The 12,694-nt window shown below is 41.3% G+C and overlaps 1 protein-coding gene and 1 pseudogene across 4 annotated transcripts in view; one reads left to right on the forward strand and one right to left on the reverse strand.

The window, feature by feature from the left end:
- Positions 1-2,443, reverse strand: part of Suco (SUN domain containing ossification factor) — a 55,253-nt gene extending 52,810 nt beyond the window's left edge. For all 4 annotated transcript variants that reach the window (XM_028759517.1, XM_028759503.1, XM_028759510.1 and 1 more), the window contains exon 1: positions 2,209-2,443. In XM_028759517.1, coding sequence (XP_028615350.1) covers positions 2,209-2,270 — 62 coding nt within the window. In that variant the 5' untranslated portion in view covers positions 2,271-2,443. The remainder of the gene's footprint in view (positions 1-2,208) is intronic.
- LOC114614526 lies at positions 2,368-12,117 on the forward strand (annotated as a pseudogene).
- Positions 12,118-12,694: the final 577 nt, after the last annotated feature.

Raw genomic sequence — 12,694 nt, forward strand, 5'->3', positions numbered from 1 at the left:
ATGAAGCAGCCATGCCACCTTAATACTTTGGCCCAGTCAGACTGATTCTGGACTCCTGCACACACACTCTACAACTATGTTTAAGCCACTGGATTGCTGGTAATTTGTTACAGCAGCAGTAGGAACTCACAAGGGAGCTTCTTAGTCACAACAGTTTCAATACTAAAAACAAGAGAGGCTGCCCACTCAAGTTTTCAAGAATCACAATGTTCAATACACAGTAAACTAAGAATAACACCTTTGCATGTTTCTATAATGAAAGCATAGATAGCATGCTCTTCCTGTTTTATGAAGCATAGTCTATGTGTTATCTCATTTGCTTCTAATAACTTTGATATGAATGGATCAATTTTATCATATTGAGGCTCTAAGAACTAAAGTTCAAAAGAGTTATATAACATATCCAAGAAGACATATCTAGTAAGTAATGGTTCTGTATCTAATAACATAGGCCTTATTTAACCCATAATCAAAGGACCTCTGTAGTGAGGAGCCTATATTACAAAGTGCTTAGGTTCAAATCTAAACTCCAGAAAGCAGTTGCTGCTTAACCTTAGCTATGCTACTGTTACAAGCCTAACTTTAGCCTCTCTACTTATTCATCTGTAAAATACAAAATGCAATTAATAATACCTACCTAAGAGGGCCTTGCTGACAAAGATGCTAAAACGTACACATGCCACATGCTTGCCACAGATGACAATAAATATTAGCTACCACTGCTGTTCTGTAGCTATGCTACAATTACACCTAGAATACACTGTACTACTTAACTAAGAATTGTGATTAGCAGTGTGCAAAAAAATAATAATGATAGCACTCAGAATGAATGAGATGGATAGGATGCATTTTGTTTTTCTGTTAAGGTAAATCTATATAGCACTAGGCAGGAAAGACAAAAGCAGAAAGGCTTTATCACAATTTATCAACTATGACAGCATAAGATCAAACTAAACTGCAGTAATATTAATAGGGTAAGGGGGTAAACCCTAGAAACTGATTATAGTATGAACACAGAACACTCAATCTACAAAACAGAAGTGGGTAGCAAAATCTGGAGATAATTTCTGAATGAGGGGAAGAAAGAAAAGGCCAGTAAAAGAAGCTGACCAACTCTAAGAAATTGCCGTCTAATCCTACACTGGTCTCAGGTACCCATTTCCGTTAAGGAGTATTTAAAAGATTCAGAATGACATGAGACCAAGCATTTTGTTCTCCAAAATACAGTCCTTCCAGTCAGATTTGCGCAGACAAGTGTTTTCTTTCGCCCATATTAATATATTACTCTATGTGAGCAACAACTCTACAACTTAGCGCCTCTGGATTCCATTACACATCCACAAAAATGGGAATTATTATTGGCACTTTGAAGACATAAGCCAAATAAGAAAGTCTGTTTACATTTTAATATAAGAAGCAAAATCAGAATTCCTTCAGAAAGAATGGCTTTTCCAAGTACATCTTTAGCAATCCTTTGGCTAACAAGCTATTTCTGCTCCTCAAAAACCAGAGATGTGCTTAAAATCAACTTGAACTCCATAAAATTTCACCGAAAAGGATAAAGTGGGTCACAAAATAGTTTACTTTCCAGTACCAAAGAACATGCCCAAAAACTATGGTTGACAGTACATCTGGGATAACCCTCTCCATCAAGAGAACCGAAAAAGGACTTCATAAGGGATCCCTCTGCCCCACGCCGCTGTGTTTCAAGAACAGCAGCCCCAAAAGTACTATTGGTTAAGATTGTGCAAGAACTGACCAGAAGAACAACTGTTTATACATTACTCTTACCCTCGTGACGACTCACGTTTTCAAAATCACAGGTCCGGAACACATCACACCTGACTCGCCCATGCCCTTACCTCATAACGAAAGCAAAGGAACTGACAGTAAAACTGAGTAACTCACTCTCCAGCTTTCTGAACACTACCCAAACTGCCCCAACTGCGGTGATGATGGAGTGAGTACCTGGGTACAAAGGCAAAAAGTGATCCCCAATATTCCCTTTTCTCCCTCCCTGCTGAGCTCTGCAAATTCCAAAACACAACTCGGTAAACCTGAAGAGGAAGAGTTGGGTGGCCGCCGTGTCCCTTGCTTGGGGGCAGGAGCACCAGCAACCCAAAAAGCCGAGACGATTTGGGGGTGTGACCCGACCTACTCCCTCTTACATCCCCACTGGAAAGTCCCCAGAGGCCGGCCCCTACTCACCAGACTAGAGAGCAGAGAGAGAGGCAGGAGACCAGGGCCAAGGCCCGCCGGTACTTCTTCATCTTCTCCTCCTTCTTCCCCCTGCCAGGAGGCGGCACATCCTCCCCGTAGCAGCTACTACCGAGGCCAAGATGGAGGAGCCGGAGCAGGAACGCGAGGATGGGACCGAGAGTCCGAAGGGCTGTAGGGCTGGGGGAGCGGCTCCGCAGCGGCTCGCGTCCCGGACGGCCTCCTCGAGAGGCCCACGGCAGCGGGAATAGGGACGCTTCACAGGAGCGCTCCAGGGACTGCCGCCGCCGCTGTGTCCGCCCGCTCGCCCGCGCCCGCCTCCTCCGGCCTTCGCCGCCACTGCCTCCCCATCCCCGCCCCGCCCGCCCGGGCCCTCGCTCCGTGCTGCCAGCGACCAACGGCCGCCGCGTACTCGCCTCTCAACAGCCAATCGCCGGCCGGGCCAGGGCACCTCACACTCCACTGAGCTGGGTGGAAGGAGACGCGTCACCCACGTCCCTCTCGGCTCGCACTCCACCAGTCTCAGCCCGGGCCACGCCCCCTCCGCTGACAAAGCTCCAAAACGCCACAACCGCCGCCCAGCCTGTGAGGTCCCACCCACTTGCTGGCGCTCGAACAGGAAGTCCTGTAACCCTCGGCCTTCCACCTTTCAATAGCCCGCCCCCTCTCGCTGGCGAGCGCTGCCTCCACGCACGGCTATATGGGGCTTGTAGTCCTCCTACCGGAACCCGCCTTTTTTTTTCTCTCTCTCTCTCTCCTTAGAACCTGCAGGTTTGGTTCTAGAATTTTATAGTTTCACTTCTCACATCCGGACTGACTGGCTTTGCCATTTGTCATTGTTACGTCCAAATTTCTTCCTTGGAGCACAGTCATGGAATGGCTGGGGAGGATCAGAATAAATCATGCTAATATAATTTATAAGTCGGTTTACTCGAGGCAGTGGGTCGGGCTTGTTGGGGTATATGCTGATTGGAACATAGAAAGAGGCGTGTCAACGTTTCCTCTCATATGATTGGCTGGGATTGAGAGACTGGGCTTTTCTTTCACTGAAGTGAGAATTCCTATCTGCCCGCCGGATTCCTGAGATAGAGTTTTAAGGGTCCTTTTTTGTTCTTTTAATTTCTGCCTGTAGGTTTGCTGCTGCAAGAAAGAAAGGACACTAGGGACTCTCCTCTTCCGAAAGCAAGGAAAGTGACCTCCTACACACACTTGCTGTGCACAGGAAAAAAAAATTTGGTGTTCACAGCATGGAGACCCCCAAATCTGTAAAAAACCGAGGCCCAGAATCCTAATTTAGGGAGCGTTGGTGTGAACCTCAGAATGCTTTGTGGCTACTTCCAGACATTTCTTCAAGTAGCTTACTGATCCTAAAAGACAGCAGTTGGAAGAGACAAGACATTTGGCCTTTAGTATAGCCCTTCATTCCTCTGGTCTCAAGTGGCAGACTCTTAACACTTACAGAAACTAGTTGTTACTGAGAGATATTTTACTGGATACAAAATATAAAAATGCAACTCAATTGTGCTGTTCTTATTGCCTTTTCCTCCTATGAGCCTGAAAACAACTTTCTCAAGAAAGTTGTTCAACAAAGTGTGTGTTTGGGGGTGGTGGAGGGGGGTAAAGCGCGAAAAAAACAAAACAAGGAAACTGCTTAGAAAAAACCAGGGTTTGAGACGTGGTGTTTTCCTGAAGAACATAAGTTGAATGAGTTGTTAAGTTCATGGGGAACAAAATAACCTACAGAGTAATTCTTGGAAATAATACAATCAAATATTACAAATTCTACAGAAGATACTAATGTGTTTCTCAGAAGAGTTCGCCCTAAACTTTTATCTGCCAATTAAACAGTTAACAGTTCAAATCATCTGATACCATTTTTTTTTTTAGTTATATGACAATAAAAACCTTTTGTCTACTCCCCACTGCAGACCAGCATTTACCTGAAGAACATAACCAAATGATTATGTTTTGGTTTGAGATGTAGCACAGGCTAGCCTTGAATTCCACTTTCTCTCTACCTTAACCTCCTGAGTACTGAGATCCCAGACATGTGCCACCACTTGCTCCTTGTTGTCTTAGTCAAGGAGCTATGCTAGTCAGGATAGGGAACTGTTATGCCTCTGCTAATCCTCAAAAGATTGCTGCCAAGGAAGGTTCCTTAGTGTGCACAAGCATGTCCAGCCTTGGAAAATATCAATTTTACTGTCCTACCATCTAACTGCCTACTCCCAAAATAGCAAGTCAGTCCATTTTTTAAAAAATTATTTCTATTTGGCACATAGTAATTATGCATATTTATGGGATACACTATGAAATTTCAATACAAGTATACAAATATAATGATCATGTGGAGTAACTAACATACCTATCACCTAAAAGATATATCATTTCTTTGTGTGGAGTACATTTTAAACCCTCTGTACTTGGGGGAAAAAATCAAGTATATTGAAGAGTCTGGTGCTGGAGAAACGGTTTGGCAGTTAAAAGTACTTATCATCCAGAGGACCAGGGTTCAGTTGCCAGCACCTACATGGGGCTCACAAGCATCAGTTCCAAGGGACCCTATACCCTTATCGATTACTACAAAATGTAGACACATACATATATGTTCAGGCAAAAGACAGACGTTTGAAACAAATCATCTTTTTAAAATAAATAAAGATCAATCAATTGTTGTTAGCTATAGTTTTCCTAAAGAGCCACAAATAGAGGTAGTTCCTGTTAGGTGTCAACCCCAGGACAAATGGCTAACTGATGTGCCTATTTAACATATCAAAGCAGACCTGGCTGCCAGGTTCTCCCACATTCTTCAGTCTCTACCTGTACCCTAAACTTCTCCAGCCCAGGGACTGGACTGCCCTTCCCTCATGCACCCTTCCCTGTATAATCCAGCCATTTTGGTTACCTGGCCCTTTTGGTCTGCCCTTTACCCTCCTGGCCTCTTGATCTCCTGGTCTCCTGCTTCTCCCACCTCCACTTTCCTCACATGGCCCGTGCTCAGGTTCATGTTCACTCTGGACTCTCCTAGGTGGCCCTGCCTTTGGCTATGTCTCCCTTGTATCTAAAATAAACTTTCTCCCCCACCACGCCCAGGAGCAGTCATGCCCTCCTCCTTTTTTTTTTTTCTCAGTTCCTCTCATCCATCTGCACCCTCATATCCATTAACCCATTAGCCATTCTTTCTCCACTCCTCCCACACTCAACTCCTGAGATCTGTGAACACTATTCTGTCCTCGTCTTTAAAATTGTCTTACCTTTCATGTATAAATGAGAATATACGGTATTTGTATCTCTACCTCTGATTTTACACCACATTCTCCAATTCCATCTGTGTTACAACTATCGACAAGATTTCATTCTTTTTAAGGTCAAATGTGTACATACACTATATTTTCTTTATTATCAATGGATTCCTAGGTTGCCTCCATATTTTGGCTATTGTGCAATTCCTCTTGACATTTACCCAGGCAGCAGGATTGTTAAATTGTTCAGCAGTTTTGCTTTTTTGGTTTTTTTTTTTGTTTTGTTTTTTTGTTTTTTGGTTTTTGGTTTTTTTTTTTTTTGGTCTTGTGTGACTCTTCTCAGAGGATTGTAGGGTGATATTGGCCCATGAAGGAAAATGGAGCAGAGACTTCGGGTGGGGTGGGGGATGGTCAGAAGCCCTGTGAGTATATCAGGTAATAATGACACACCAGGGCCAGCTTCTGGGGAAACAGATCAACTTGGGGTGATGAAAGGCTTGTATGCTTTCGGGAATAGGGGTGGGGTAGGAATATCTAGGATGGGCAAAGGCCACTGGATAAAGGCTTAAGGTACCATGATGCATTGTGAACATGGATAGGCATTCCTGAAGTCTCAGGTGCTAGCCGAACAGGTTCATATTGGGAGAAAGAAAGTTGGACCTGTAATCTTAACCAAGGTGATGTGATATTCCGCAGGTAGAGGTATGTGGAAGGCTAAGGTTAGAGAAGGGGAAGCCCTGCTAGTAAAGGGAGTCCTCCATTTTGTACTAAGTCCAGAAGGCCTTCCGGGCAACAGTAGACTTCGACCTTAATTAGCAGGGTTTTCCCATAGTTTTGGTTTGGTGTTGTGTGTTTTTTTGTTTTTTTGTTTTGTTTTTTGTTTTTAAGAAAACTTCATACTGTTTTCCATGTGCCTTAGTTAGAGTTTCTACTGCTGTGATAAAAAAAAAAAATCATGACTAACAGCAATCTGGTGAGGAAAGGAGTTTTATTTGGCTTTCAGTCAGTCTATCATAGAAAGAAGTCAGTGCAGAAGTATCAACACAGGAATCTGCAGGCAGGCACTGAAGCAAATACTGCAGAAGAACACTACTTACTGGCTTTCTCCCTATAGCTTTCCCAGCCTAATTTCTCTTCTAGATATATTTATTTTGTTATTTTGTATATATAGACTGCTTTCCCTGCATGTATATCTGTATACCAACATATATGTGCCTGGTGCCCAGGGAGGTGGAGAGCTGCTATCTGAGTGTTAGAAATTGAACCCAAGTTCTTTGCAAGAATAGCAAATGCTCTTAACCACTGAACCAATTCATCAGTCCATCAGTCGGCTTTCTCAGGACTACCAGGCCAGGACTAGCACCCCATACAATGAGCTGAGCACTCCCTCCTCAATCATTAAGAAAATGCCCTGCAGACTTCCCTATATGCAATCTGATGGAGATATTTTCTTCACTGAGCTTCCTCTGCGCAGATAACTCTAGTGTATGTCAAGCTGACAAAAAAACAGGACAATTGATTTCTTGCCATTTTGACACATAAACACACCACTAGTCAACCGAAACTTTTCTTGTTTATCTTCAAGATCTCATTTGAAGACCTTTATAACAATATAAAACATTGCAACTTTGTATAGTCCCACAATCTTTCTCTAAGACAGCACGTAACTGTATTAACTTAGATTCCCTTAAAAAGCATAGAAGAGTTCCCATTTTTCTCTACTTTAGCCAGATTTTTTTTGGGGGGGGTCTTTTTTATAGTAGACATTCTAACTGGAGTAAGATTACAGAATTTTTTTTTTAATCTGCATTTCCCTAAGAAATTGTGATGGCAATTTTTCATATAGTTATTGTATATCTTCTTTTGAGAAATGTCGATTAGGTCTTCGATTGTCTCTTAATTGAATTGCCTATTGTTTAGTTTGTTTTTGAAAGAGAATCTGCTATAACAGAAATCTCTCAATTCTATAAAATCTCCAACCTCTAGCCACACACCTACACAAGGTAACTGATGTTCCCTGCAGGTATTTGGGTTATTCTGGAAGTTACAAAGGGACATCATGTACAGCGACCAAAACCTCAGCCACTCCTAAGAGGTTAACTGCACAGAAACTATGTAGGGGCAGGCCCCAGCCCTGATAAAGATCAGAAAGCCTTTACTGCTGGTAAGAAAGAACAGGCCGATCTCAGAAAGGCAGCCAGCACCTCTAGCCATCTCTTTTGTCCTTTATCTCCCATATAAATGGTACCTAAGAAACTCAAGAAGAGAACTATTTGTCTAATTTAAGGAGGTGTTTTTTTGATTAGCAGACTTTGACGTATTTAGATTTAACTGAAATTGTACCTGCTTCTTTTATTGTTAACAAAATGTTGAGAGAGTTTGAGTCAGTGCAACTGAATTTACTGTTTGTCCCCACCTAATTTTTTCCTTTATGTACCTTTTTTTATTTAGCTACTCCTTTGCTATTAAAAAAGAAAAAAGAAAATTACTTTGCAAGTCTACCTTAGTATCATGTATAATTTGGCTATTTGGGGAGGAAGAGGTAGAACTGAGAAGGGGATAAGACAAGCAGTTCTATTTCTAGCTAGCTGGGAATTCATTTCATTTTTTTCATTGGGTAGGAGAACACTGTCTTGTAGAGTCCTGTTTATATTTCAAATAACAAAAACACTCCTAGCTTTAAAAAATGATCTTGCAATTGTGGCGCATGTTTATAAATGCTAAAACCCAGGAAACTGAGGCAGGGGGAATTATGAGTATCAAATCAGCCAGAACCACATAGCAACATCCTACCTCAAATCTATACTTTTGTTCTGTGATCCCAAATTTATAAGTTTATCACAAGTTTAACATGGGAGTGTTTTTTTTTTTTTTTAGATGACTAGGTTTAGTAAGCTCATAGTGGAAGTAGCCAGAGGAAACGTGGGGGATGGGGAAGGAGAAATCGATGCCTAACTTCTAGGCGGATATGGATCATTACATGGATGCAAAAGTCAGAAATTTCCATTTATCTGCATTAATTTTTGGCTTCTCTAATAGGACACTTTATACTTAATATTTTTTACTTAAATTGAAGATATTTGTTTGTTGGGGATTGGTCTTGTGCACTGTGTACTCAGATGCTGACTTGTATGCTCGGACATCTGTCTACGATCCTGAAGATTGCATGATCAAGCATCTCTGGCCTCAATGTTATGTAAAAATTGTTTTCCATCATCTCTGGTCAATAAAGAGCTGATTCGGCCTATGACTAGGCAGAGGAGATAGGAAGGCTGGACTTCAGATCCCAGCCAGGGGTCCCAGGTACAAAGAAAAGTAAGAGAAGGACCATGAGGAAAGCAGGTAAAGAGACCATGTGGAGAAAGCATGAGGCAGAGGGTCTAGGAGGAGTCATGATGAGCAGGTCACCAAGGGATTCGCTATGAGGTCACAGTGAGAGAACAGACATGAGGACACAAATAGATAGAGCAACAGGGTAAGACTCAGATTGAAGATAACCACATGGATGAGAAATAGATAATTTAGAAGGTTAGAATAGATGTTTATCTGCCCAGTCATAGTGCTTAAAACTTATTAATAAATTTACTAGATCTTTGTGTCAATTATTTGGAAGCTAGAATGGGAACACATAAGGCTATCATCCTTAAATTACTATCTACACTTGTTTTTGTTTTTGTTTTGTTTTTTGTTTTAAACAGATTTCTAGGTTGAGAAGTCTAAGATTCATCTGCTAAGGAGGACCCAATATCAATCGATGACTCTAGGGAGGATCCAAGAGCAAATGATGACTCTAGGGAGGATCAAGGATCAATTGATGGCTCTAGGAAGAATCCAGGAACAATTGATGACTCTAAGGAGGACCAAAGATCAATCGATGATTATAGGGAGGATCCAAGGATCAATCGATGACTCTAGAGAAGATCCAAGATCAATTAAGGCCTCTAGGGTGGATCCAAGATCAATTGAGGGGTGACTCTAGGAGGCACCAAGGAAAATCCGTGACTCTAGGGAGGATCCAGTGAGGTCTTTCTTGCTGTGTGCTACTCTGGCAGAGAACAAAGTGGGGAGAAAGGCAAACATCGAGGCAGGAAGAGGAATGAACGTGAGAGACAATGAGTAGAGAGGACACGGAGACAGAAGAGGAAGAGGAGAGGAAGGGAGGGAGGGAAGGAGAGCCCATGATCAGAAACCTGACTGTGCAGTAATGACATGAAACCACTCATGAGTGCAAGGTCTTCCTGACAATCATTGTGTTTCTTTGTTTGTTTAGATTAGTTTGGTTTTGGAAGCGCAGTATTGGGTTTAAGCCTCTGGTGAAAATATCTAGCAACAACTTTGAAGGATAAGATTAGGAGTAAGTGGAAATGTTGTGTCTCTCCTGTACAACACTGTCAGGTAATAGCTTCCTAAAACACTGCCTCCATCCTGCTCTGGCTTTGATTTAAAAAAAAAAAACTCATATAGGCCTTAAATGCTTCTTTAATCAAGGGTTCCTTGGCCTGGCACTCAAAGCTTTCTTTGATACAGCGTATCTGATGGTTCAAGATTTATCTACCCTTTTTTTTCCTTTCACAATTCAATTTCTCACCAAAGCAAACTGCTTTCTGTGTCATGAAATACTTGGCCCTTATTTCAAGTTCATTTGTTTGTGTTCTGACTTCATAAACACTGCATTAATTTATGAGATCATGCATTTTATAATGCAATAACTTTTTTAATAATGGTACAAGAAGTCATTTTTTTTATTTAACTGCTTCATTGCTCTAATCATACTGAATTAGTATAATCTTCTCTCTTGCTAAAATTCTTAGAAGTAGTAACATGTTGCTAATTCCTAGAGACTCTACCTAGCCAGCTATCTCTTTTACTACTAATGACCACAGGACGTTTCATTGTATAATATTACTTGTATCTGACTTGATTGTTCTGAGTTCCAGTCACTCTTGTGTAACATGGAAAAGTAAGTTGTTTAAAAAAATAATTACTGATTTTTTTTCTTATGTAAAATGTACTGAGACAGATAGCTACTCATAGAGAGTCTTAACATATTTCTGGACAGTGATGTTAAATCTCAGAAAGTTTATAAAGACATTAAAATGTATAGCTTAACAGAGAAGTCAATTATGGAACAAAAGCATCAAAACATGAGTCCATAATATACTAGTTATGCTTTTGGACTAATTATCACTTACATTCATATAATTAAAATGAAATTGTAAATTTTAGTAAGAATTTACTGAAAATAAAGGTGTAATTGTGTTTTCACCCAAGTTTTTAGACTAGTAAATGAAGTTTATATGAACCAAATAAAGACGCTTTTCAATAGAGCAACATGTTAGGTCACAATTCATTAGAGGGTTGAGTCAATTTTGAAGGAGAACAGCAGTATTTTTTAGAAAGTAAAAGATGCCAGGCTTGGTGGCTGGTGTCACAACATGTACTACCAAAAGTGAGGCACAAGGATCACCCAAGAGCCGAGACTGCTTGAGCTCCATGATGAATTCTAGACCAGCTGGAATTACAGAATGAGGCTCTCAAAACACAAAACAATTTTTAAAAAGAAAAATAATCCCAGTATATCCAGTACACGCCATCCCAGCAAGCAAAAACATTCAATTCAGGAGCTAAACAGAGAGCTATTCAGATTGTTGAAAGGCAGAAGGACCCAATGGAGCCTCCAAAATTCAGGATCAATAAGAAAATTCCCCCGAGGACCCCATCTCCTCCCGTACCTGTAATGCACTCTCCTCCTCGGAAGATTAGTGTAGAAGCACAGAAGGAGTGGAAGATCCCGCCACGTGTATCCAAGGTGAAGAACTCGAAGGGTTACACAATTACACTGGATAAATGGGAGGCTGCTGATGGAAGAGGACTTCAGACTGTCCAAGCAAATGAAAATCTTGCCAAATTATCTCAAGCTGAACGGAAGGCTCGAGAAGCGGTGGAAACGTGAGCCCAACTAGAGAGAAAGATGGCTCAAAAAGAAAAGGAGTAACATGAAGAGAAACTTAGAGAAATGGCCCAGAGAACCAGAGAAAGGAGAGCTGGGATCAAAACCCATGTGGAAAAAGAGGATGGAGAGGCCCATGAAAGAGATGAAATCCATCATGACAGGCGCAAAGAGAAGCAGCACGAACTGAACCTTTCCAGGGCAGCTCCTGTAGTTCAAAACTACAGAGAAATGAAAATCGAGATATCAGTGAAGTCATTGCTCTTGGTGTGCCCAATCCTCGCACTTCCAATGAAGTTCAGTATGACCAAAGGCTCTTCAACCAATCCAAGGGTATGCACAGTGGATTTTCAGGCAGAGAAGCTAAAATTTACAATGTTTATGATCAGGCCTGGAGGGCTGGCAAAGATATGGCTTAGAGTATATACAAGCCCAGTAAAAATCTGGACAAGGACATGTATGGTGATGACCTTGAAACCAGGATAAAGACCAACAGATTTGTTCCTGAGAAGGAGTATTCTGGTACAGACCATAGACAGAGGAGCTGAGAAGGACCAGTTCAGTTTGAGGAAGATCCTTTTGGTTTGGACAAAGTTTAGGAAGAAGCAAAACAGCACCATGGCTCTAAAAGATGCTCTGACAGCAGTCACTCCAAGGAACATGATCGTGAAGGCAAGAAGCAGAGGAAGCAGTAGAGGGGCCTCTTAAAACTACATCTGACATGTACAGCTGAGGACTGGGTGGTCTGGCCTCAGTGAGGGAAGATGTACCTAACCCTTGAGACACTTGAGACCTCAGGGAGTGAGGACATCCTCTTGAAGCAGGGGGAAGAAGAATGGAATGAGGAACTGTCAGAGGGATGACCTGGAGGGGAATAAAGACTGGACTGTAAATAAAAAGATGAAAGTTAAAAAACAAAACAAAACAAAAAAAAAGAAAAGAAAAAGAATCATGTTAAAAAATATATCAGAGTATGTCTCAGTAATGGGGATGATTTTTCTTGGCACTCCTATTTCAGTTGTGTGTGTGCATGTGTGTGATCTGTTATATATATATGAATATATATATATATATATATATATATGTATATATATATTCATGAAATTGGGTTGCAGTGTAAGAATGTGTCTAAATATGGGTTGCACTAAAATAACGTGAAAGCATCTTCAGTAGGAGAAAGGAGATGTGCAAGACATATTGAATAAGACCAAATGATATTAATAGCGAGTACCACAAGATTAAGGGGAAAATGAAGTCACTTTTTATTTGAGAGGAAAAGTAGATA

Source organism: Grammomys surdaster, unplaced genomic scaffold (assembly GCF_004785775.1).
Source record: "Grammomys surdaster isolate TR1022 unplaced genomic scaffold, NIH_TR_1.0 130, whole genome shotgun sequence".
Classification (NCBI taxonomy): Eukaryota; Metazoa; Chordata; class Mammalia; order Rodentia; family Muridae; genus Grammomys; species Grammomys surdaster.